Source organism: Pundamilia nyererei, unplaced genomic scaffold (genome assembly GCF_000239375.1).
Source record: "Pundamilia nyererei isolate P.nyererei 1_Seehausen unplaced genomic scaffold, PunNye1.0 scaffold00476, whole genome shotgun sequence".
Lineage (NCBI taxonomy): Eukaryota > Metazoa > Chordata > Actinopteri > Cichliformes > Cichlidae > Pundamilia > Pundamilia nyererei.
In genome coordinates this window covers 179194-206772 of record NW_005187877.1, presented here as the reverse complement: position 1 = coordinate 206772, position 27579 = coordinate 179194, and the positions used below count along the sequence as shown (strand labels likewise).

General features: G+C 38.7%; 1 protein-coding gene across 7 annotated transcripts; it reads left to right on the top strand.

Moving 5' to 3' along the window:
* The first annotated feature begins 1666 nt into the window (after window positions 1-1666).
* On the top strand, window positions 1667-21800 carry LOC102195765 (actin-binding LIM protein 1-like). Of its 7 annotated transcripts, none has more exons than XM_005753897.2 (21): window positions 1667-2069; window positions 9077-9220; window positions 10855-11038; window positions 11131-11240; window positions 12853-12979; window positions 13149-13242; window positions 13713-13800; window positions 13970-14028; window positions 14189-14245; window positions 14736-14813; window positions 15501-15683; window positions 16977-17006; window positions 17152-17281; window positions 17405-17494; window positions 18196-18243; window positions 18571-18629; window positions 18970-19015; window positions 19110-19117; window positions 19369-19443; window positions 20362-20442; window positions 20590-21800. In XM_005753897.2, exons 1-21 carry the CDS (start codon window positions 1754-1756, stop codon window positions 20701-20703), a joined length of 2121 nt encoding a protein of 706 aa, XP_005753954.1. In that variant the 5' UTR covers window positions 1667-1753; the 3' UTR covers window positions 20704-21800. The 7 variants fall into 7 exon arrangements, with proteins under 7 accessions (XP_005753954.1, XP_005753953.1, XP_005753955.1 ...); XM_005753896.2 differs by having other exon boundaries at window positions 18193-18243; XM_013916136.1 differs by lacking the exon at window positions 1667-2069 and adding an exon at window positions 3323-3409 and having other exon boundaries at window positions 18193-18243.
* Window positions 21801-27579: the final 5779 nt, after the last annotated feature.

Genomic DNA, 27579 nt, shown 5'->3' with positions numbered 1-27579 from the left:
GTGAGATTCTTGTAATTCTGCTGCTTTCCAAACTTCTATCATTTCAGTTTAGTATTTTATCTGTGCAACTTGAAACTTAATTTGTTTTCCCTCACAGTGACCACAAACACAGCACATGACAGACACGATCAGCACCTAGCTGCTACACACGGTGGTGCTTATAACTGCTAGAAAGAGTTATTTCTCTCACACATTTGGTTGCTTGAAAACAGATTTAGAAAAGAGTCATCAGAACTTGCGTTTATTGAAATATGCAACATAAATGGTGATCATGTAAGTAGTGTTCACAAAATGTTTTTCTTCACACAAACATGTTAAAGATGTTCTTGCAAAGTTGCGATTTCAGCACGTCAACTTGACCTGCAGGTGGAGCGTTCGGTTGTAGTCTCTTTTATGAGTGCATGTTAAACACACAACAGCCATTAGGTGGCGCTCCTCACACATGTACAGTTTGTATCAAGATCATGGGATTGTGAAGAGTCCACTTTTCTCTTTGCAGGATTTTCACCTCAGTTGGATGTTTCCCGTATTTTAACCTTTTGAATTTTATTGTCAATCCCCAAATCTGCAGTGGGCCCTTTTTTTTTTCTTTTTTTTTATAAGTGATTGTGGGAATTTTGGGGGAGGTAGGCAGAATAACAGTACTTCATATCACACCCATCAAACTGTCAACACCTGTAAGAATGTGGCCTTGGTTAAAATAGCTGCAGATAAATAGCAGCACACCCTCTTCAGTGAATACCACAGAGTCTTTAAGGCGTTCACTGATTTTCCCCATGCCGCCTAATTCTGGACATGCTACTACTTTTTATATTGTTAGTGACATCGGTGTATTTAATTCCGTTTTCCATTTGTATTGGTCCAGTGATACTCGGTCTTGTACAAGTTTTTTCCATTTCTAAAAGACAAAACATCAATGCTACTAAATAAAATCTAAATGCAAATACTTGTGCAAAATGCCTTTTGATTCTTGAGTTATAACTTACAGTATCAAGGAGTATGACAGGAGGAAGAAGTAAAGTTGGTGATTCTGACAACGTTTGAAGATTTTCAATTCATTCCTCTGTGCAGCTGTAACCAGGTTAAATCAGTTATAATAACAATAAATAAAATAAGCTGCATTTTCTTCTCTTTTGATAAGAAAAACAATCCTGCAGATGATGTAACAATCGTACTGTTCTGGATCTGCTGTGTCACATTTACTGTTCAGTCACTTGTGTTGTGCTTCATTCATCTGCTGGTTAGATTATAGCAAAGCTGAGACGGCATGAGTAAGGTGGGTTAAACGGTGTTATAAGGTTAGTGAATATCATTTACATGTACATGTGTGTCTGTGTCCAGCTGTCCTTTAGTTCAGCCATAATCCGTCCAACCATCAAACAGACTGACTTGTACAGATATGGATGGCCCTTTTTTTCAAAGCTTCAAATACGGGCATACAGCTCATAATCTTCTTAAGAAACTGCCCCAATTGAGTAGAAAAGTAAGATTTGAATGCTGACATACTTGTGTGAAGTCAGTGTTACTAAAACTGAGGTTTTAGTAACGGAGGTTCCTTGAAAGAGACTTCCAAGAGCTGAGATCCTCTATTACTGTGAGGATCAACCCTAAAAATACACTAAGCTTCTTAAGGGGTGTGCGGTGGGAGTTAGTCTGCGACTGCCTGATGGACAACACACACTCACGCTGACTCACAAAGTCGATTTAATACCTGACATTCCACACAAGGGCTTGACCTCTTCAAGTTTGCTTTATGGTTTCTAACCAGCAGTCGGTCTTCAGCCTGAACTGTTTGGCTGAAAGTCTCGACAACATGAGCGTGTCAAGCCTTCTCAACCTCAGCAACCTGGGCAAGATCTGCGGCTCCAGCCACAGCAACGACATGATAGTTCTGGACCGGGTGAAGAGGAAGAACTCCGTCAGGCGCATGTCAATAATTGAAGACGGTCAACTCGCAGAGGTTCTCTACTTGATTCCAAAGCAGTCCTTAATGGAGCAGCTACCGTTCCTCAACCCTAACGACTACATTCTGTGTGAAAAGCTGGCAGGTATACCTGCAGAGCTGTCAGGTAATGACTCGTTACTTCATTAGGTGTTAGCTATTGGTCGTATCTTTTGAAAAATGAGCTGCTGCTTGATATTTCCCTCAAGTTTATAAAGTGGTATAACGTTTTCTCTAATCCATACTGGGTCAAAATTATAGATACAGACATAAACCCCTAACTAATATTTAGTTAAATGTCCCTTAGCAAGTTGTACCTTGGATCAGATGCTTTTGGTATCCATCAACAAACTTCTGACACAATTCTGGCTGAATATTTGACTGATAGAATAGGTAGAGTTAAATCAATTGGTTTCTTGGCACAGACACGGCTTTTAAGCGTAGTTCACAAATTGTCCATAGGGTTGAGGTCTACATGCACTCATGATGACTGCATGCATCACAGTTTCAGTCATCATAAGTCTGCACAACCCTTGCTGTGCACATCTTGAAGCTGAAGTTTATTGAGCAACACAAGAAAGTCCTGAAACATCACAGAAGACAGCTAAAGTGTATAATGACAGAATTATTAGTTGGTTTCAGGTTAAACATCTGAAGCCTTTGCCAGAAAACATCAAACAGACTTTGAACAGTTCTGGAAACAAAATCTGGGCAGTGGAACGAGGTGATCAGTGTTTATTGATGATGTATCTGCTGACAGAAGAAGCAGGATAAATTTTGAAGTACACAGGACGATGCTCTCTGCTCGGTTTCAGACAAATGCTGCAAAATTATTTGGACATTGCTTCACAGTGCAAATGGACAATGAGGCATGGCTTTTGCAGCGAAGCGCAAAAGCAAAATAAGAGTTTGGTGCCAAAAATGCACTTTTCTGAACACAAGAGCCAATTTAAAATAAACTATTAGCCAAACAGGCATGCAGAGATCCCCCAGGAACGTTCAGTCCCAGAATGATCTGACAGTCCCAGCTGCTGCACCAGTGTGATTGTTTTTCGAAAACAATCAAGTAATCCTGATATATGATCATCATTTATGTAATGCCGACATAGAAAAGTTTGTATGTTTTTCCCTCTAAAAGAAAACCCCAACACTAATACTTCAGAATAACACACAAGTGCAGCAGCGTTATATTTCAGAGAAACAATTACATCGTTGCAGTGAGCTCACATTCACATACTCTCCCCCTCGGTATGGATGAGGTCATAGATTAGAAGCACAAGAGAATTTAATGGCAGTCCTGCTGTCCTCTGTCATTGACACACACACACCACACACACACAAACACACACCCCTGGCCTCTGTGTTGTGGAACCACCCCTTTCTCTTGGACCAGCAGTCCAGTTAGTGCCTCTCCTCACTCACGCCGTGAACTTCAGCGCAGAAGAACAGAAACCATGAAACAGAAAGGTAGACATTTTCACGTGTGTTTGTGTTTGTGTATAGGTAACAAAGAAAGGAAAAATGTCTCCTTGTGTATATTTTTGGTTGTCTTTTTATATTTATGAGATGTTATTTGTGTTGAGTCAAAGTTGGATCCGGATGACACTTTTGGTTCTGGTAGTAAAAATGAGAAATGTGACGTTTTCATTTCAGATAGATTTATCACTGAACACCTACATCTATGCTAGATTGACACTGTGCATGTGTAAAAGTGTACGGTGAAAAGTGCAAGTACAACTGTTACAATAAAAGTAGAACATAGTTGGGAAAGAACAGCATGTGATTTCAGAAATACCTCTGAATTAAGCAGCGATTAGCCCACTGTGCAGCAACAAGGAGCACTAAAATGTGGAGGTGACTCTTATCAGAGTGACGGTATTCTGTCTTCCACAGCAGCAACAAGAAACATCTATAAATAATTTAAAGACATTCAACTAAATGAGCGGTTATTTGTATAATATTCTCACACATGGTGCTCTCTACTCTAGAAATTCCCATTGCTACTTTGCTCCTACTGAACCTGAAGTAATTTGAAGGGTTACACTGATTTTACATCTTTGTAGTGTTGGAATCACAGCCTGAGTGCTTTAATACAGCCTCTATAGAGCGCAGGTAGGGTGCTTTTAAATCTGTCTGCCTAAGATAATGATGGCATCACAATACACTGCAAGACTTTGATTTGTAGTACATTACAATATCTGTGAATATGAAAAAACAGCCTTAAAAATCCAGATTAGAAATGTAAATATTCCCTGCATCACAGTTTTATTTAGGTTTAGTAAAGTGTCGCTTAAGTAGATCTCTGAGCTAAGGCAAAAACAGATTTTGTACAATTCTAATGAACTTGAAAGTCATTGCCTGGTATAATCACCTTTATTATTTAACACAGCCTGAACTCTGTTAAGCAAGTTTTCTCGTAATTTATCTAAGTAGTCTTCAGGAAAGTTTCTCCAGGCTTCTTGAAGGACTTTCAAAGCTCTTTTTTGGCTCTTTGTAGGCTTTCCTATTTTACTGCTCTTTAAAGATGATCCCACACTGCTTCAATAATGTTGAGGTCTGGGCTCTGGGGAGGCCACTGTGTGTTTTTCTATCCGAGTACTGTATGCTTTTACTGTTGGCAGTGTGTTTGGGATCGTTTCCACGCTTAAAAATGAGGCAGTTGCCACTCAGAGGCTTTCCAAATGGTATTAGAAGGTAGATCAAAATCTGATGTTACTTATCAGTATTCATAATTCCATTAATTTTCACAAGATCTCCACCACCACTGGTTTTACAGCTGTCTGGAGACACTCGCTGTTGTACACTGTTTTATTATCAGAATTCTCTAATTTGGACTCATCACTTCATCAGAGCTGTTGTCAGATACTTTTTAGATAATGTTTTAGGCCTGCAACATCTTCTTTTGTCCTCCACTTATCCAGTTTCCTCATGTTTTTTAAGGTCACATTGATATGCCAAATTTCCAGCTAACAGCTCTTTGGGAACCACCTTCCTGATATCGCCAAAAGTTAATTCTGTCCATGTGGACGTTGTGTTTTCAGTGGGAGAAACGTTTCGTAACTCATCCAAGTGACTTCTTCAGTCTCAGCTGACTGCAAGTTTCCTCAATCTTATAAACAGTACATTAATGACTGAAACTAGCACCACTGAAGGAACAGTGGGCTGGGAGGTCATTTCCTTGATCATTATTCAAGGATCAACTTTTGGGGGATTTCTTACCTGGATGATTGAGCATCAAGACACCTTACTGATACAAAAATACTACTTCATGCCTGTCAAACTGTGTTACCTTTGGCATTTTTCACAGATTCGGCTAAAGAATTTTCAATGTTTCATAGGTCAGTTTTAAATGACAAATGAACCAATGTCCAAAGGAAAACTTTGAAAGAGCTTCAAAAAGCCTGGTGAGCTATCGTTCAAGACCACCTTAAAATATGATAAGAAAGTTTGACTCCTTGTAAAATGATGAGCGGTGATGAAATGATAGGCAATGAGACCTTTGCACATTATTTATTATTGTGCAAATTATATGTTATTAAAAAACAAATTCAAAGTCAGGCATTAAGGTTACTCGGATGAAGTCCCGAAGCTGATTTGGAAATGTATTTGTTTGACAATAGAGTTCTAAGAACCACTGAAGTTTAAATCTTCTGATGCCATTTTGCTTCCCCCTACGTACATAAAAACTAAGCATACCAAAAATAGATGCTCCCATACTCCTCTCTCTCACACACACACACACACACACACACACAGATACAGATTTTCATAGCTGGGCTGTGTGCGATTAGCTGTTCGGCTCGGGTTTCTCTCCATTTGCTGTCTTTCTAAATCTACCGTTTGCTAATACTTGACACATATCACATATCAGCTTCAGATTCTGGAAGAGATCAAGAAAGTGTGGGAGGGCATTAAAAAGCTTTCCATCTGAGGGCTTCAATCATTTTTTAGTTTTACCATTTAAAAAAAGACAATTAAAAGCACACAAAGGGTGCATATACTTCAGTGCAGGATGACACCACACAGTGCAGAATAGTACAGCTAGACCTGAATATATCCATCATCTAGTTTCCAACAAGAACAAAACTTAAAGTATTTCTGACTTCAAGACAAGTGAATTGCATGAATTCGTGCTGGCAGAACATCTCTGTCATTAACAAATGTCTGAGGCGCTCTAGGACAAAGACCTGTTTCAATAGTTGTTACTGTCCTATGCCCTAATTGATGGGCTACATTCCAACTAGGATCATCCCATCTGCTCTAACACTCCAGATTTTTATGTTCAGTTTTGTTCCATAACATTGGGATAGATTTTTGATTGATAGGCTTTTTCATAACTGTTGTGCTAAATAATGTACATTTAACCATAGTGTCTGTACAATGAGCCTTTGAGATATGGTCCCTAAATGTCGCTTGTTGCCATAGTAAGAAATCTCTCCTGGTGCGGGGCAGATCGGAGCCACATACCAGCGGTGCTTGACTCACTTCAGTAACATTCACAAGCCCGTGCAAAAAACATTTCACCTTCAAGTCTGCACAAATCTTTCTGTTTGAATCAAATAAGTTTAGACCCAGCTCATTGAAATTAGTGTGACTAATAGTATCTGAGACAGATTTCCAGTTAGTGAATTTAATAAGAGTGTGTATGTGTGTGTATTATGGAGCACTGTTGACTTTTTGGTTGCCAGCAGTATATGAAAAATGAAATTCATGTGTCTATGTCTTTGTATGCAGAGTGTCCGATTACTGGATGACAGACTGCTCTCGACACAACACATTCTTTCCTCCCTCTCCTTAGATAATCACATTAAGGACGTTTCAAGAGGCTGTGATTAGATTGTACAGGCACGCTGGTGCTGCCATTCAGAAAGATACAGAAAGAGAAATTATCTTAAGAGTTTTAGTGAGATATAAGACAAAACTTTGCACAAGGGCCACTGCTCTTGTACATTATACCTACTAAAAGTGTTGTAACATTAAAATTTTTATGTTTCCATGGTGGAAAAAAAGTTTTATGATGTTGTCTGACTTTTGTGGGGTAGGTAATATCCACCTGGCCAGCCTGTATTCAAAGTCTGTGGATGTGTAATTAAGCACATGTACCCAGTTCTGAAAAAGCTGGGATGCTGTGTAAAAAGTAAATATTCTCTTGTAAATAAAAAGAGAATGCAATGATTCTGCAAGTCTCTTAAATCCATATTTTATCCACAATAGGACCTAGAAACATATTAAATGTTTAAACTGAAAAAATGTACTGATTTAAGAAAAATATTAGCTCATGTTGAATTTGATGGCAGCAAAATATCTACAACAAAAGTTGTGGCAGTGGGTGGGGGAGTAACGTTGCCCCATTCTTGTCTGATACAGGATTCTAGATGCTCAACAGTGCCGGGTCTTCTTTATTGTATTTTTTGTTTCATGTGGTGCCAAATGCAGTCCAGACCACGCAGTCCTAGACTGCACGTAGGGTGGTATGAAGCCATGTTGTTGTAATAGATGTTTAACTTTGTCTTGCTGAAATATGCAAAGCCGTCCCTAAAAAAGACGTCGTCTGGATGGTCCCCTGCTTGGTGTTCTTCCAAGAAGAACTTTTCCAAGAACAGATTTTGATCTATCAGACCACAAAACAGTTTTCTGCTTTGCCTCAGTTCATTTTACATTAGATTTCCCTCAGAAGGCAGCTTTTTGGATCATATTCATAAATGGCTTTTGGATAATACACCCTTCAGCCTACGTACATTTGTGGATGGCACAGTGGACTGTGTTTACAGACAGTGATTTCTGGAAGTGTTCCTGAGCCCATGCAGTGATTTCCACAACAAAATCATGCCTGTTTTTAGTGCAGTGCTGCCTGAGTGTCTGAAGATCATGAGAAAACAAATACTTTCCAGCTTTGTCCCGTGCGCACAGAGATTTCTCCAAATTTTTGAAAGCCTTTGATGATGCTGTGTAACGTATATGATGAAATATTTAAAATGTGCACAATTTTATGTGAGGAATATTAGCTCTGCCACTCTAAGAAGCTCTTTTAACCCAGTCATGTTAAATACTTTGTCGAGAAATGTTCTTACAGCCTTTTCTTTTTAATACCAACTTTTTAAAATGTTGCTACCATTGTATTCAAAATGCATATTATACCTTTCATGAAATAGTGCAATATTTTAGTTCAAACATCTGATATTTTTCTTTGTTCTAATGTGAATAAAATACAGGTTTTACATACTACACAGAGTCCGAACCTTTCAGATTTGGGTTGTATGTTTATCTCAGTTATGTAAAAGCTGAACTGACTGGCTGACAGGATTAACGTTATGAGCTGTTCAGGCAGAGCAGGATAAATTCCTCCTATGGATGAAAAACGATGATGACAGAGATGATTGCTTTACAGTGACTTGTATTAGAAAATGAAGTAATGTTGATTGTCATGTAATGGCACTGTGGGCGTGTACATTTGTGTACATATGAGGGGCACAGCGACACATTTTGTGTTTTAACCTCACTGGTTTGCATGGCTCCAGGGAATTACTGTAGGTTTAACCAACTGGTTCTAGACAAATAGAGTGGGAAAATAGAGTGAAACCTGTGAGAAAATAAGTAAGTCCTTTAATGATACTCTTTATTTCCCTAAAATTGAACTCAGTTTTGTTCTGTTGCTAATGGTTGATAATAAAAAAAAGACATGATCATAAATGGGAGCATTTAAACTAGTGGTCTGAGAACCACTGGTGTACACTGTCCTAACAAGTACTGGGCAAGTTGCCTTAAATTATCTGAGGACATTCATGGTCCCCACAGGATGAATTCTGGATCAACAGGTCAAAATTTTAGTTCGTCCAATTACTTTTTAAAACACCTGCAAAAAAATGGCCAGTCCTCATCTCGTCTTAAGCACTTATTAGCAAATGTGAACATGCTATGTTGCTAAACATGTTCACAGACTTTTGTGTCTGTGGAAGTTTCCTCTACCAACATGATGTTGCAAATATTAGTTTGCAAATAATTATGGAAGACTCTGCAATGCACAACTCTGTTGCATACAATAGACAAAAAAGAGCAGTGTAAAGCAGCAAAACTATAGCAGTTAATCGACTGATCCATACTTAACTAATTTATTTATATCTTGTGTTCATGTAGTACTACACACCCAGGATAGCTGCCACCCCTGCCCTCCAGCAGGGAAGAAGGTCATCTGCTGCTTCAGGTGTGGGGAGTCATGCAGAGGAGAGGTGCTGCGTGTTCAGAGCAGCTACTTCCACATAAACTGCTTTACATGCAAAGGTGAGTGTTGATGGAAGGACACCACTGCACTGGTATTACTGTCCTGGTAACGCAGCACTCGAGTTTTAGGCTGAAAGAGGAATCTGTTTATAACAATGTTCCTGATTGTCATTTCCATTTCAGTCTGGCTTTGTCTAACCAGACAGTGATGCAATTTTCCTGAGGACAACAGGCCAGTAATTCAGCAGTCTATTGTGAGAACCACCTGGGTTGTCAAATGGCCAATCAGTGGTGTTACTCTGCTTCGTGGAAAACATGCAGTGCTTCCTCTGCAAGCAATTGTCCCCACTAATAAGCTCTGACAAGCTTCTAGTGTTGTTGTCCTTTCATGTCATTGTGACTATGTTTACAGCGCAGGGGAAACAAAGAGACTTTCAGAGAAGAGAAGCTTGCAGTACGGAGAGAGCAGGGCGAATGAATCAATGTCTGACTGTCAGAAATGTGTCTATCAGTGTTACACTGCAACACATTGCTGTTAAAATACAGGACATTTTGAAGTAAAGTAACCAAACACTGTTACTGTTATTGTTCTTCAGTCAGTCTTTTTTGAGTCTGTTGCTTGCAAAATCATACCACTACCTCATTTCGTAAACATATCTCATACAAAAATTCAAATGTCAGGAAAAAATATTGCAGTGAGCCAAAGAGGTAGTAACTCTGGTCAGCAGCTATCCCAGTAGTTTCACATGAATGTTAATATTTATGTTAAAGTAAATCTTGTGTCATATCAGATGTGTTGTGTTTAGCGTTTGATTGTATAAGATGTGTGATTTATTTTTCAGCTGTTTATGTGGCCAAGGACAGTGTTAAGCTTTCGCCAACTTGGTGCCAGTAAAATATAATATCCTTGTTAAAATGCAGTGAATTAGGGCTGTTGATATTTTGTGGAGGACTGTTATTATTTTTGTGCAAATTTAAAGAAATTTGCACAAAGTTTCTATTGATTAAAAAAAATCTCCTGCTTTGAACATGGAAGCAGGGACATGTTCAAAGATGGTTGAATTCAAAATAGCATAATTTGGAACTTGTTTACATTGTTAGAGAGTAGCAGGTGGACAGGAATAGAGCAGCACAAATCTGTCCTTGGCATTGTGTGCATTCTGTTGTGGCAGGCGCAGCAGGACAGGTTGGATGCTGCAGTATCAAATAACTAATAACAAGCAGACAGACAACTCTATATATCGCCTGTAAACTGGCACGAAGCTGATCAGTACACACGCACAATGTTTACATTGTGTGTAATGCACAAAACCACAGAAATGTTTCAGGAAGCCTTAAAAATCAGAGGGTCAGGGAGCAGAAATAGCCGATGCTTTATTAACTTCCTACTGTGACAACATCCAGAGTGAAGGTGACACTTTACGTTAGCTATGGTCTGAAAACTAAACTAAAGGGCAACAGAGTAAACAAATGCACAAAGACAAAGGGAAAAGTAAGAAATATTACTTTTTAGACCAACTTAAAGTGGGGTCAAAGGTTTGATGGGTTTTGATGAAAAAGATGTCTGCAATGACTTAAAGATAAATGGGTCAGGCAAAGTCTCTAAATAGAGCATACATCACTAACTTGTAACAGTCTTGATATAAAACATTGTAATATTGATCAGATCTTTCTCTGAATGTGTCTCTGTGCAGTGTGTGGCTGTGATTTAGCTCAGAGTGGCTTCTTCATGAGGAATGGGGACTACCTCTGCCCGCTGGACTTCCAGCGACGTCATGGCACAGCTTGCAACAGCTGTGGAGAATTTGTGGAGGGAGAGGTGGTTACGGTGTTGGGGAAGACCTACCACCCAGCCTGCTTTGTTTGCGCCATTTGCAAGTAATCTTAAAAAAGATGTTTGGGAGGTTTTAGTTCTACATACATGTCTTACAAATCTGTGGTATAAGTGTGTCTCTTACTTTGATTCTCAGACAGCCTTTTCCTGCTGGGAATTGTGTCACCTTCATTGGAAGGGACTGCCTCTGCCAGCGCTGTATGGAACCTGTGTCGCCGTCTCCAAACGCCACCAGCTATTCCAGCAGTAAGAGCATTCCTGCATACTCTCTAAGCAGTGTTCATATCAAAATATTTTAAAAATATATCAAAGGTTTTGATCCCTTGTAGTTTTAATAAGACAGTGGATTATACATTGAACACTGGCCAGCTGTGGGTCTTCTGCCAGCTGCTTGTGTATTTAGTCTATCCTGTCTTCAAGAGTCATTCAAGGTCAACATCTGTTAGCAAACAGGAAGTTTAAGTCTTCACTGTTTTGCAGGTAGCACATCAGACTCTCCTGTGCTTGTATAGAACGAATTGGATAACAAAAGTATTTGGGATCATTCATGAAATCTGCATGTAAGAGGGGGAAAGAAATCAATCATCAATTGTAAGGCTTTTCTGTGTCTGGGTAATGTCACGTTTCTTATCACTATGACGGCTACACAGTGTCACTAAATCCAGTCTAATACCCGCCTGCAGCTGTTGTGGATTTCTTTACAACCCTTTAAGTTGACTTTCCTTCATGAATCCAGTCATCCTATTGTGAACCTGCCAGTATGAAGCAAGAGATACAGTAAAACTTAACTCTTTACCTCTGCTTGACCTCATCTGTGTACTGATTATAGATAAATGGGGGATAAATCGGGGATTTGGACTCACAAAGCCTCTGGACTAAGAGGATCTCTCCGCAGGAGTGTGCGGAAAGGTGCTTTTCTCATGGCAGAGATTCATCAAGCTGCTGGAAACTTTCCTCAGAGATGTTGGTCCATATTGACATGAGAGCATCACACAGTTGCTGCAGATTTATAGACTGCACAGCCATGATCTGAATTTCCAGTTCCATCCCAAAGGTGCTCTATTGGATTGAGAGCCAGCGACTGTGGTCATTTTACTACAGTGAACTTACTGTCCATGTTCAAGAAACCAGGTGAAATGATAAGAGCTCTGATGTGTTTCCTGCTGGAAGCAGCCGTCAGAAGATGGGTAGAGTCAGGTCTTGAAGGGAGGGCCATGGTCAGCAACAACACTCATGTAACCTGTGGTGTTTAAACATTACTCAGCACTAAGGTGCCCAAAAATGGAAGCTCAGAGGGGACAGGGCATTCTCTGTTGCCTCCCCTAGTTTATGGAATACATTTCTTTAAAGCTCATCTTAACACACATTTATAGTTTCTGGATTTTGACCCAACATTGGTTTTTTTGGTATTGTTCTTACTTTTCATCATTGTCATTGTATTTATTTTTAGCATACCAAATATAAATGAATGAGTTATTATTTTAGGTACAGTTGCCTTCCTATAAGCGCCAAGCAGTCCAGCCATTCCCCTTTGACCTCTGGCATCAACAAGGCCATTTTTCATCCAGAGAACTGCTGCTCTCTGGATGTTTTCTCTTATTCAGATCATTCTCTGTAAACCCCAGAGATGGTTGTGTGGTAAAATCCTAGCAGATCAACAGTTTCTGAAATACCCTTTCCTCACTGTGATGCTTGGTTTGAACCTCAGCAGGGTGTCTTCACCAAGGTCTACATGGCTAAATGTCATGTGATTGGCTGATTAGATATTTTCATTAATGAGCAGCTGAGCATGTCTAATAAGTTGAGCAGCTGCCTTCTAAGTGACCACTGAGTATAAACGTATATGTTGTGTTTTCAGACTGCACTGGCTGTGGGAGAGACATCAAGAATGGACAGGCTCTATTAGCCCTCGGAGGCCAGTGGCACCTAGGCTGCTTCAAGTGTAAAACCTGCAGGAAAGCGTTGAGCGGAGAATATATCAGCAAGTAAATATAAATGTCTCATTCATGTACTCACTCATTCAATATGCTTTGTCTTCCGCTTCCTTAATCTTTTATTTCTAAATTGAGTATGATATGATGAATGCTGCTAAAATGATGATATAAAAGTTCTACATGTACTGCTGGGTAAGAGTATGTCATGTGCATCTTTCAGGGATGGAGTTCCCTACTGTGAGAGAGACTACCAGATTCAGTTTGGGGTAAAATGTGAAGCATGTCAGAAGTTTATAACTGGAAAACTCTTAGAGGTAAGAGAGGTCGGCTTTCAGCGAAGAGTCTTTGTTTCTTTTTCTGTTGCAGTACATTTTATTACAAACATTAGTCTCAGAAGCCCTTCAGAGATTTAAATCTGTTAAATTCCTCTTTGTAGTCCGTAGCTGCCTGTCTTTAATTTTGCTGAGTGTTCATGCAACTTCTTTCCCTGGAGCGTCGCGTGTGCCGCCACTTTTTCTGTTCCTAAAAAGGTCTAATCACCTGTTTTGAATGTTATCTGTCTATTTAATGGCTATTATCATTTCCCACTCCTAACAAGTGTCCTCCCACTCTAACGACCACACTCTAGGCTGTTAACACCTCATTTAGTCAGCGGTCCAACTACACTGCTGGGCAGACGTAACCTGGTGAACTGCAATGTGATTTCTGCAGCTGTTCATTTCATGCAGCTCCTGCACATACGCAGTCTGTGAGCCACTTTTGTCTTCCTCATTATCTGACTTAGGCTGGGGACAGACATTATCACCCCAGCTGTGCAAGATGCAGCCAATGCGACAGGATGTTCACAGAAGGAGAAGAAATGTATGTGCAAGGTCAGTTTGAGATCGTAGCCTGTCTTTAAATAAACGGCCGGTCTATTCGAGACCAAGAAGCATTTTTGGTCATTGATGAATGCATAAGAACGGTCCTGTTGGTTAAAAACGGTAAAAGTCTTCTCATTTTGGTAAAAGTTGCAAAAATCAATTGTCTCTTCTTTCACAGGATCAGTAATTTGGCACCCAGATTGCAGAGAAACCAGCAGAATGGAGGACAGCTACAGGGTAAGGTTTTTTTTTACTCATTGTTAAACATGTTAGAGGCAGTTTGAGGATTCTTACTATCATTTTCTGAAACAAATATAAGTGATTTTACAAACTCACAGAGCAAAGACTTACTGCAGCTGTAAAAGGTGATTTCTTTACGAGATGTATTCCTCCCCAGGTCGGGAGACCTAAAACGCCCTGTCTTGATTTCTTTTTCCCTCAACATGAACTGAAGGTTAATACTGCGAGCAGGTCTGCGGTTTGCAGTGAGCAGGCTGCGATCTCGTGATTCGAGATTAACCACACGTGCTTGTTTCACAATTCAATATGACAGACACTTTGCTCACCTGGCTGGTCAAATCAGAGCTTGTTTCATTTGATTCACAGTCTACATTAGATTTGTTTACATTGCACAATGATTAGCAGGACCTTTAATAAGCTATTGCTTCTGAATGAACTTTGTTGGCAGTGTTGCATGCTCGCCTTCACACTTTTTTTTGCCATCAACCACATTGAAATTGGCTGGAAATCTCTTAAATAATCACATTACTTAGTTAAGTGCCTCTATTGTACACTGAGTGTGCCATGGATTGCATTCCTGAAAATAACGCTTGTGTGTGCGTTGATGTAAAGCCATGTGAAAAGCCACAATCGACAGCAAAAAAAGAGTACCGTTTCCAAGGTAGCTCTTTCTGTTGCTTGATTTTTTTCTCTCCCATTCTCAGCAAACTAGATCATCATCTGAAAGCTCCTGTTCCAGGCCGGGCTCATGCACTCCTGGCAGCCCAGGTCGAACCATCTGTGTAAGTTCACAGGCCAGCATTTGCGTCTATGGTGCGTGATTCACCGTGGGTTGATCTGTGTTTGACCTATCCTTTATTTATACAGGGGAGTCGCACGGACGGAGTTTCCCCCTTGCAAAAAAATTCATATTGATGTGAAATGTGGAGGAACACTTAGGGAAATAGAACATTAAAATCAGTAACATAATTCAACAAGTGGTACCTTGACTGATTGGAACTAGTTTCTTGGTGCTTGTTAGGCAAAATGTGATTTTAGTTGTGGCTGAATGATAAAGAATGTCAATGCATCCATAAATTTACTGAGAAAATCAGGGTTCGAATGCATTCAGACCGACTTTGATCACAAAAACTGGTGCTTTCGGTGTAATTCGTTTCCTCCACCCAGCTTTTTATCACCCACAGAAATGAAATAAACTTTACTCCCACCAAAACACTTCAGAATATAAGAAAACTACCTCTGCTGTGCACAAAAGCCTGGAAATCATTTTGCATGTTAAAACAAAAACATTGGATTTTATTCTAGACTGATGGAATCCGCTCACCTCATGTGCCTAAATCACGGGATTAAAGTTTAATTCCTCCCTGAAATGATGTAATAAGACACCTTTGACCTTTCATAAGACCTAATCTGTTGTGTCTGCTCCTTGTGCATCCTCTTCTCTCCTTTCCTCCCTGTCCTGCTCCCAGGCCAAAGTAGATAATGAGATCATTGATTACAGAGACTTAGCAGCAATTCCCAGAGTCAAGGCTATATATGATATTGAGTATCCTGATATGATATCTTATAAGTCTGTGAATGACCACCCCTCTACTTTGGATGAGAAAGGAAACACACAACACAGCCAAAGAGTCCAAAAAAGTCCTGCAGAGGTAATTTCATCCAATGCTCAAACTTGTGTCGAGTGACATGTTTGTGTGTTTATTTTATTTAGGAGTCTAACCAAGTAAAGTCTTGTTTTTCCTCATTCTTGTGTTTAGTTGTATTTGGCTAAGAAAATAAAAACATCTATTGTAAAAACAATTCTTTAGAGGGACAGATCACCCTAAAATGAAATATGCATGTCATTATTGTGGAATGTGGAGCTATTTATCTATTTAGTCTGTTTCACTGTCTTGAAGGAAGCATGCTGTGCAGGGAGGTGGATGCTCATGACAGTGGCAGCAGTAATGACGTCTCTCTGAGCTTAGCTGTAATGTGAGGTAACTGCATGCTTCCTTTAGTTTGGTAGGTGGAGTCAGAGTTCCTACATTAAACTGCTTAAAATTAGATCAGTGGAAGCACCGATGCTGAGGTTTTCCAACATGTTTTTTGGTGCTTGCCATTTAGTTCAGTTGTATTCAAAAGAAGCCAAAACTTGGCAGCTAACATCAGAACAGTCGAGATGGATAAATAGCGCCACAGACCAGAAGAAAAAGCATGTATATTTTTGTGAATTGTCCCTTAGAGTGTGCTTTGAAGCAAGAGTGCTTCAAGTTTAAATTTTTACATTAAAATGGTCCATCAATCCACTTTCATGTGTTTATCTCACATTGAAATCTGAGTCAATGTTTGAACATGAATCTCTCGAAAGCTATTAAAGATACAAGCCTCAAATTTTCACTGGTCTCACTTGCCATCACAATGAACCAGAATCTGTAGTTGGGACATATACATCGAAAAATGTCTTCATACGGACTAATTAAAATATGAAAACAATTGAAGAAGCCCTGTCAAGTCCCATATTTGAGAGTGTGCACTAGTTAAAATAAACAACCTTGACATTGCAAAAGACAATTAGTGAGTATTTCTAAACATTCAGATTTCATAGTCATGCAAAAATAAAACACAGATTACTTGTTAACATGAAATTCTTAGTCTAAAAATGAAAAAAATCTTATTTTAATAAACCAATACTCAGATATTTTGAGATGTATCTGTCCCAAATTACAGATCCTGAGTCGTTTTAAAAGGGATTCAGGATTTGATTTTTTTTTTTTTATAGTTTTTTAGATTTTCATTGTCAAGCATTGCCTCTAAGACTGACAAATGAAGATAAAACACATGGAGAAAACGTATAAACTTTCTAATTTGGGATGGAATCACCCATATGTTGTGTTACCTTCAAATTAACTACGCGATTCAGTGAATGTGCTGATTTTGCTTCTTTTCTTTGTCTGATTTAGTCACCAGAAATCAAAACTGAACCCACAGAGGTAAAACACACTTTTATTAACTTTACTTACAACAGACGCACAGAAATACCATGAAATCTGGTATCATACAGTGTGAGCCAGTCTTCCCTTTAAATCGATTTATTTTCACGTGGAGTTTCAGCTGGCTTTGTTTTCCTCTTCTCAGGAGAGTTTTGAAATAAGAACACGTGTACCCAAATCTAAAAGCCAAGGGCCTTTCGGACTTCCTACAATGTATCATCGCCATAGCTACACTCCAACTTCGTCCAGATCACCACAACACTTCCACCGACCAGGTGAGATAACACAAAAGAAGCATACCAACACTCTTGTTTAAAGATATGAAATGCATCCCATGTTCAGCTGTTCTCTGTTTTACCACCACAACTCCTTCTGTCTGCACTTCCCGAAATCCAAAGGGTTCCCGCTTTCTTCCTCTTTATTCTGTGGCAACACTGGCACTTCCCCTCCTTCTCTTTTATATCACACCTTTCCCTCTCAAAGCAAAGGTAAGACCCCTGCTTCTGTGCCACCCTCTTTAAGTCTTCTCCTCTATTAGTGTGTTAAATTGCATTTTGTATTCCTTATTAACCCAAATTATTTAATGGTGAACGCAGCACTGGATTTCATTTGGATGAAGTCTGAAACACAAAAATAATGCCAACAAACTATTTGGAACTAGCACGCATGGTTCACTTTATTCTTTGAAACACTGTGCCACCTAGTGGTCAAAATTCAGAACTTAAATTCTGCCTGGTTTAATTATTTTAAAATGGCTTTGATTGATTCGATAAATAAATATTTCAGTCTCTTTACAACTTCACACACAACTTCCTGTGCAGCTGTGGCTATTTATAGCAGCGTTGTGCCTTTGAGTGAAGTTTATCGTGTGCGAACGAGATCTGCCGAGCTTTGATCAGTCGTCACTGGTCTGTGTTTTTGTTGTGGTAGATTACAAACTAACTGCCTTAAGGAAACCATTTTTGCATTTTTCATAGCTTGAAATGCTTCCTGATTTTGAGGGTTGATGTTTTCAATTTCAAGCAAGACGCTAGTGTTAATACTAACTGTTTAAAACACTGAGAATAAAAGTGGAATAGTTTGACAGCCACCTTCCAGAGACATACATTCATACTAATCTAATGTTTCCACTGTGCAGTAGTGAAAAAAATGAAGCATCTGCTAATACTGCATTCTTTTCTGACAGCAGACGAAAGCTTCAACGTGTACAGGAGGGCCCCGATTTATAAACAGCAAGGTACAGTATTTAAACCTGGTATAAGTTATGCTTGAATCACTCAAAATTACATTTAAGTTTCAATTGTGTTGTTTAAAAGTATGCATTTGTATCTTTGTAAGTTAAGCTAAAGAAACGACTTTTTATCAAGACCTTAAGATCTTGATAAAACTTTACCTCAAGTCACTACAAGATATTTTAAAGTCAGTTTTGCAGTATAGTTAGTAGTAAATGGTTGAGCTAAGAACCGGAGAAGGTAAATTTTTCTCAGTAGGTCTATTTCGGGCAAAGATCCCAGTCTGAATGTAAATCATCTCGTGATGAGCTTATCTGTCTGCTTTCACACAGATCCAAATTCCTCGACATCCCCAGCATCCTCTTTGCCCGGTCGGAACAGCCTCAGCCCGGTAGGACACGCGTTACTAATGCTTAAATCTCACTTTGGAAAGATTGCATAAGCCTGGTACATGACATTCGTCTAATTGCTGAATTAATTAGAGACACACTTTGATTAAGCTTTGTTTTAAAGTCAAATTAAATGAGACACATCTACAAACAAACATTTAATTTTGTACACACACACACACACACATATATATATATATATATATATATGTGTGTGTATTAAAATACAGTTTATTTATTTTTAATGCTTTTCTATTTGATATATGTAGGCGCTAAATAAACACTTTAGAAAAGGTTATTATATTAATACTGTGAAAATTTTGTTTTCATGTGTTTTCTAAGCCACGGCCAGCTGATTTCTCCCACTACCATGACGACAGATGCAGAGGTATCCATGTAGACAGATGTGGTTAATTACTATTTTAACTACCATTAAAATGAAATTAATTACACTTTGTTGGGATTTACTCTCTCTCTTTCAGACTTCAGGGTATGTGACAGTAACTGAATGGAGTTGGTATTCGAGTCAGTCCTGGTTCCCTGTTTGGTTTGTGGCATATTTTTTTGAAGAACTGGCCTAACTCATTGTGTGAATATATCTTTATTAACTCATATTTCTACATAACCCGCTTTTTAATCATGCATATATTCAGCTTTACTCGCATTTATCTGGACATAATCAGCAAGTCTTCAATCAGGTCATGATATTTTCCAATTGCATGTGTTTGCTTCATTTTGTAGCTCATCTATGACCATCAGTACCCATTAACACAAATGGAGAGAGGAGTGTCTATGCCTAATTTGTTGGAACCAAATGCAAGTATTATATTTTATTTTATTATATAATTTGTCTTTTAACACACTTATATCACATGAGAGTTTTAGTAGATGCACCTATGGTGTGATTCCAAAAAAGTAAGTTGGTTTGTTCTCGGGTTATTGCAATCACAAACTTGGGTCTCCACAGCACCCACATGGTGGTGTGATGACAATACCACATCGGCCTTTTACGGCTGAGGGATATAGCGTCTGGTTCCATAGCAGGTCCTGAAAATATGTAAATACAACCTCAGTTGAACAGCAACATGACACATTACACCATGTTTAGCAACATAACTTAAAGTAATGATAAAGTATGACTTTTTCTGTTGTGATTTGGGTTTTGCTTGGGATCACTGTCCTGCTGCATGGACCCAGTTTTGCCCAAGCTTTAGTTGTTGGACAGATGGCCTCACATTTGATTTTATATAAAGTGCTCCATAACAAATGCTCCAAACATGGCCCAGTGCATTATTGCCAGACATCTCCACTTTGGTTTCATCTGCCCAATACATTGTTCCAGGTGTCTTGTGATTTGTTCAGATGCAACTTTGCAAACCTGAGATGTTTTCTAATTGTACAGCCATGAACTTAAACATTTAACACACTTGAATGCTTCAGACCAGCAAGCTGCCAAAACATCTGCTTTTATGCAACAAGTTCTCACATTTGTTGATGATCAATTAACAAGCGAATACTTACCCACTAAATTTCTATGGAAGCAGTAAGGGTGGACTTGTTATTTTTCACACACTGCTTCTGAACTTTGGCTTAGTTTGTGTTAAACAATGAAACTGTAACTTGTTATGTATTTTTCTTCATCTTAAGTTGTATTTACCAAATTTTAAGACCTGATGAGGTTGTGTAGATTTAATTAATGAAATGTTCTCAAATGGTTTTTATTTGTTTGTCAAGATCTATCCATATGAAATGCTCACAGTTAGTAACAGAGGACGAGTGAAGCTTCCCAGGGATGTTGACAGAACAAGACTTGAGGTGTGGCTTAAATGGTTTTCTTAAAAAAATAGTTATAAGTTTCACTTAAATGTAATGTTTGAGCTTTATATTAAGAAATAATCAGACAGAATTACTCTGCGGCTTTATGCACAGAAACATTTAGTTCATCCTGCTTTCTTTTTGCAGCGTCACCTGTCCCCAGAATCATTCCTCCAGATCTTTGGAATGGATATTCAAGAATTTGACAGACTTCCACTTTGGAAACGTAATGACATGAAGAAGAAAGCCGATCTTTTCTAATACATGCTGTGAATATGCGATGCACGAGTTCCTTTGAACCTGTATGTTTATTCCGATGTAAAAAATAGCACAAAAAGTAAGGACATTTGTGGTTGGTTGATTTTTCTTCTTTTGTCTTTTTAATTTTTTTGTAACAATTGCATTTGTAGATTCAATAGCAAAATAACTGGTAGAGAAGATTTGGCAATTTTTTTCATGGACGCAACCCACAGACTGCTCAACCTACAAATACATTTTCTTACAAATGTAGCACCATTTAAGGGAGAATAAACCGGCTTTTCAGCCACATAAGATTTGTTGCCAAGAAGCATTGTTCAAAGCATCAACCAAACAAATGTCCTTACTTTCTGTACTAAATTTATTTGGCACAGAAATATGAAATGTTTCCCTAAAATCCGGACAGTTCACAATTATCCTGGGACACTGTACCTTTATCACTTTTTTTTAGTTGTTCATAGGTTAGAGTAAGGAATAATAGCATAATTAATATTATAATATTCAAAACTTAACCTTATTTATTTGTGTTTCCACGGGCAGCCGTGTATCCTCTAGATTCCCTGCTTATATTAAACAACTCTATATTTTTATTCTTGGAATCTGCTAGAGCAGCTGTTCATGATTCACAGTTTTAAATAATTTTCCTTTCCCTCTCCTTTATGACAACTTTCTTCTGGTTCGTAGATGTCCTCACAACAGATCTGTGCCTGAGATGACAATATTAATACATCATACAGAGCCAAGGGTAGAAAAAACTGTCAGTGTTTAGCGGTTTAAAGCCTGAACTTCAGACGCATAGATATTATCGCTTGGATCATTTGAAACCATGGCCTTGTTTAACATGAGCCTCCACCATAGTAACTGTATGCAACACTATATGGACAATAGTATTGGACCATGCCTCTAGGATCACTGAATTTAAGTGTGGTACTGTAATTGGATGCCACTGTTGCAGAAAGTAATTTTGTGAAAAGCCTTCCCTTCCAGATACTGAGTGATCAGCTCTGAGACATTTTATGCTACACTCAGCAGGCACTTTGTTAGTGTCGCTCAGTTTGAACTTCAGCAGGTCATGTTCACCAGCGGTCCCCAACCAGACCGGTGTATGTTGGACAATATTTTCACGGACCGGCCTTTAAGTGGTCGCGGATAAATACAACAAAATAAAACCAGTACCAGTACCAAAAAAGAAGAAGATTTATTCATAACACACGAGAAAAGACCCAGGGAAACCGAGTGATTTCCCTGGGTCCCTGATAAAAAAATAAAGATAAAAACCCCGAAAACCATAAATTTCACACCCGAGCCTCAAGTCTCATGGCCCCGTACCAAACAACTCATGGACCACTATCGGTCCACGGCCTGGGGGTTGGGGACCGCTGATCTACACCATGCCTAAATGCACTGAGTTGATGCGCTGTGATTGGCTGGTTAAACGATTGTGTTACCGAGCAGAAGAACAAATGTACCTAACAAAGTTGCTGGTGAGTATATAAGTAAAACATAAGTTTGCTGGTGAAAGAAACTGAATATGATGATGATATGTTTTCCTATTATGTTTATAGAATTTAACTCTGTTTCATACCCAGTGATATAACAGAAGTACTGGCATGCTGCAGGAATTCCTCAGACCTGAATGGATCCTTTATGTAAATCCCATTGATTTTGTTGTGGCTACTTGTTAACTGTTACAATCAAGCTCAAAATAAAGTCACTGATGCACCATGAGCAAGTAGCCTGCGATGAATATAAGTTCAGTTTTCAAACAAAATCTGAACAGGCTGCTTGCTTTTTTCCACAGCAAGTAAGCAAACAAAGAACAGAGTGCCACTCAGTTGAATTTCAATGTAATTCTATTTATGTTCTTTAGGGAAAACATACGGCATGGACGATGTTACAAAAACCAAAGGAAGACTATTTTTAAACACTAATTGGGGAGATGGGAAACATCAGGGAACACAGCTGAACAGAATCTGACTAACGAGACAACAAAACCAAAAACAGCAAAATAAAACAGGAATACACATTTGACACATTGACAACGTTGAGTCCACTGTCAGAGGCCATAAGTAATATTACTAACCCTCACTAGTTCTGTTTCTGTACTGTGACGAGTTCTGAAACCTGACTGAACTCTTCAAATATACCATTCCTCTGCAGATAATTGGTTAACTGTTTTACAACTACTTAAGAATTTTTGACATAAAATTGACATAAAAGTTTAATTACTGCCATAATAAAAGCCTGTGGTACAGAGGTCGTTAATAAAGACAGCATACACATATTCAAGACAGAAGCATTAATTAATGGTAAGACGTTTTTAAGCAGTCTTGTAGGAATGGGGTCTAAGAGACAGATTGATTATCTGCAGGAAGTAATTATACAGTTTGTGAAGGTTCTCAGTCATCCAGGTCATCGTAGTCAAAGGAGCTTGCAAAGAAGTCCAGACGCTTTTCTTTGCAAGCTCCTTTGACTAATTATACAGTTGCACATACTGTTCTTGAGAACTTTATACTTGGGCAAAACTAGCAGGTCTAATACTGAAAAGAAAACTGTAAACGCCTATTTTAAATGCAAAGAATACAGATGATTAACCATTTAATGCAACTGTCTTTTTTTTATTAGGAAACATCCACAAAGCCAAAAGAGCGATTTAAAATCTAAAGAAGAACATTTGGTGAAAATGCCCTAAATGTGTAACTGTAAGCACAAAGAGCACTGAAAATGCTGTTTTTGGCCAAATGGGAACATTTTCTTACTACCATCTTCCTGCAACTTTGAAAAGCAGCTGCACTAAAAGCATGTCGTTGTTGTTTTTTTGTTTGTTTGCTTTTTATGGACAGAGTCGACTGCCGATGCAACCTGAAATTGGTTTGCAGCCTTTTAAAGTGATCCTTCAAAATCCTTTATGTTTCTATAAAAATTCCTTAACTGGAACACCTGTGCACACATGCACACCTGGGGTTGTGTATCTCTTTTTCAAAGGAGATCTGACCAAGAAGCCATGCTTTATTTGCACTTTATTATTAGACACTTTATTTATATAAAGGGTCCTTAAACATTTTTACAATTCAAGCTACACTGAGTACTCATCTAATTAAATTCTATATAAAATGCACAATACACAAAGTGTGATAGGTGCCAGCTTTTCTAACCAAACTAGGCTTTCCTTAAAACATTTTATATGAAATTTAAATAGAAATCAAATATTGCTTTTTCCTCTGGTGGGGTTAGCAGATTTGATCATTTGTATTTGGGATGAATTTGGTAAAACAAAGATGGAGGCAGAGAAAATCAGGAAACAGCCATCTGAGTTTAAATCAAACTTCTAGACTTATTTTTTTTTAACAAGGATCAAGGATTTAATCAAGGGAAATGAATGTGTCGCATGGGAATTGCCTTCGTATGAAAATAAAGTACAATAGGAATAATAAGATCACGAGGGCTCTGTAATGTTCCTGAATCCTGTTGTGGTGCGATCATTATTTTTACTGTCTCTCTACTAACAGGAAGTAGCACTTTTTTTTAAATTAGCTTAACTGTTGTTGATAGCGTTGCTCAGAATGGAGTGTAAATAAGAGAACATGGCTGAAGCCGGCAACTCCAGATGATGGTGTAAGCGTGCTACCAGAAACAAAAAGCTGGAGACACAACATCACACCATAAAATCTTTTTCATTAACCGAAGACGTTAAAGCTAACTCTTAATCTGTTCCATTAAAAAAAGCAACCAATGCTGGGCCCAACTAGCTTAATAAAGCTATCTTTCAATTAGAAATTAGCTAAGAAAATAACATAATCCACCACATACTTTATCTGCAAAGACCAGCATTCATACAACACTGTGAAAAGGGGTTTTGTTACATGCTCAAGATGCTGTAACCCAGGTAATGTGATGCTGTCGTGTTTTTTTCACAATTGTGCTTAAGGTATACAGCAGGGATATCAAACTAATTTTATGTTGTGTGCTGTAAGTGGACCAGTGAAACCTCCATTTCTGTCAGTGTAAAATATTTAATCCTTGAGATATTTTATAAAAAGACATCTCAGAGATTAGAATTTCAACATGGCAAACATCCTGCATCACATCATTAAGCATGTAGAACATAGTATGTTTCTTCAGTTCTCAGCACTTGGCTCCTTCTTTTTCGTAATCAGTTCTACCCATCTTTTCTTGAATTTGATTACTTGTTTTAATCTAGGTCTGGAATAAATTGGACCTGAGGCACCATTGCATTTTATTTTGGTTAAGTTAAATGTGTGTTTGCAAGCTAATTAGTAATTAACATCCTTAGCTAGCTAGCTAAGTCAGCTGCCAGGAAAAGCCGTGTCCGTTAGCTAATCCATAGACATAAATAAATTTAAGTTAAAAATAAACACTTAGCTAAAGTTGAGATTTTGCAAGAAACTTTGATCAGAAAAAAAAAAACAACTGGAAAAAAAAACAACAACTGGAAATGATCAAAAGTGAAGTAATTATTAAGAGTGAGAAAATACTTGAATATATACAAATGACACTCTTAAGACGACGGGACGTAAGTGATATTTCAACTTGGTACTCCACAGTATTGTAGTTTACTTACCCTAGTGTAACAATAATTGAAACATTTGATTAAAACTTTTTTTTAACTTGTATTAAGCAATAGGCTTAAACATTAAATTTTAAAAAAATTGTTTCTCCATGAACCCTTTCAGACTATTACATACTACAGCATATTTAAGAACAGAAATTTGGTGATTTTAATAAGCAATGTCATTCTCTGAATATTTTATTACGGACATATTTTATCCGTCAAGACTTATTTGGCTGAATTTTGAGCTGCGAAGGACTATTTACAAATTTATCTTCCCTGATCTTGAGCATGATCCAGTTTTTGGTTACTTGCTGTTGAATACCCCTTTCTGTACTTGCAAGATCTCCACCGGCAGTTTCCTCTCATGAAAATTTGTTTCTCTGCCATTGCCCAGCAATGCCAGTGGAGATGTGGTCATCCACAGAAGATGGACAAGGCTCGATGCTTTGTGTGATGGCTACCTTTTTGTGGTAGTATTGTACAGCATCCATACGTGAAGCATAGGAATCTTGGCCACTTTTTCTGTGATGGTGTTCATTCAAACCCTTTGGGAAATTATGTTTTTAGGAAATAAATATATTAGGAAATATTGCCCTTTGTCTGTTGACTTTGGACTTTCCATTAACCTTTTGGCAGCAAAATAGAAACCTGCAATTTTATTCTTTGTATGTTTTTTTTAATTTAAAATAATTTTAAATTTTTACTTTTTTTTTGCCAGGGTAGCCGTCACACTTTTCACTGATGCCACAGTTCTTTCTCCTCTTCTTTCTCTTACTCTGTCATCCTCTTCCAAGCCTCTAACCCTAGCCTTTCCATCTAGTGGGACTTTCTAATTTGTTTTTCCCCACAATAAATTTAGCTTGTATATTGCTGTAAACATTTTTCTTTTTTAAATTCACCTTAAATTCAGCATGGCTTTGATTTGATATTGCATTTTACATTCTGCAAAATGCACTGATTTGAAATCAACAGCTTTTTCGAGAGTTATTGGGTGACATCCTTTAAGGTGCAAACTTGTCTTTAATCTCCGGGGACCTGGCATATGTGGACATCACATTTTGGGTTGTCTAGGCTCTACAAGCCTGGGTTGTCATTCTACAATTTTACTCTACAAGGGCCTGATATCCACTTACGAGGACATTATACTGCCACTGTTCTATCGAAATTTAAAACTAATATCCTCTTATGTGGATCTCATTTTTCTCAGAACCAAAAATCAGGTTAAAAAAATTTTCAGGTAATTCTTTGTTTTTACATTTATCAGGTCCCAATCAGCCCAAATAGAAAAGAGAAATTAAAAGTGCATGCAATGAAAGAGTTCAGGTCTTAGGAGGTTAATCACAGTCTTAGCTCTTTCCTGTACTTTTTTACCATTTCTTCTCTACCTTGATTTTTCTGCTTTAAAGGCATTTTATTAATAATTTAATAGGGAAAGTTTTTGCAATACTGTGGATTTATAGCTGACCAAGACATTAACATGCTGTAGATTTATAGTTAGAAAGTCGTGGTTATATATTTTTAAATTACATTGAAATGCAATGGATTTATAATGTTAGAGGAAATTATATTGAAATACTGTGGGGCCGTAGTTCAAAATTTTGGATTAGTTCACTCTAAAATTTTATTGAAATATCGTGAATTTCCATCCATCCATCGTCATCCGCTTTGTCCGGGGCCGGGTCGCGGGGGCAGCAGCCTAAGCAAAGAGGCCCAGACCTCCCTCTCCCCAGCCACCTCCTCCAGCTTGTCCGGGGGAACACCAAGGCGTTCCCAGGCCAGCCGAGAGATATAATCTCTCCAGCGTGTCCTGGGTCTGCCCCGGGGCCTCCTCCCGGTGGGACATGCCTGGAACACCTCACCCAGGAGGCGCCCAGGGGGCATCCTTGTCAGATGCCCGAACCACCTCAGCTGGCTCCTTTCGATGTGGAGCAGCAGCTGCTCTACTCTGAGCCCCTCCCGGATGGCCGAACTTCTCGCCCTATCTCTAAGGGAGAGGCCAGCCACCCTTCGGAGGAAGCTCATTTCTGCCGCTTGTATCTGCGATCTCGTTCTTTCGGTCACTACCCACAGCTCGTGGCCATAGGTGAGGGTAGGGACGTAGATCGACCGGTAAATTGAGAGCTTCGCTTTTACACTCACCTCCCTCTTCACCACGACGGACCGGTGCAACGTCCGCATTACTGCAGCTGCAGCCCCAATCCGTCTGTCGATCTCCGGCTCCCTTCTCCCATCACTCGCGAACAAGACCCCGAGATACTTGAACTCCTCCACTTGGGGCAGGAACTCATCCCCGACCCGGAGTGGGC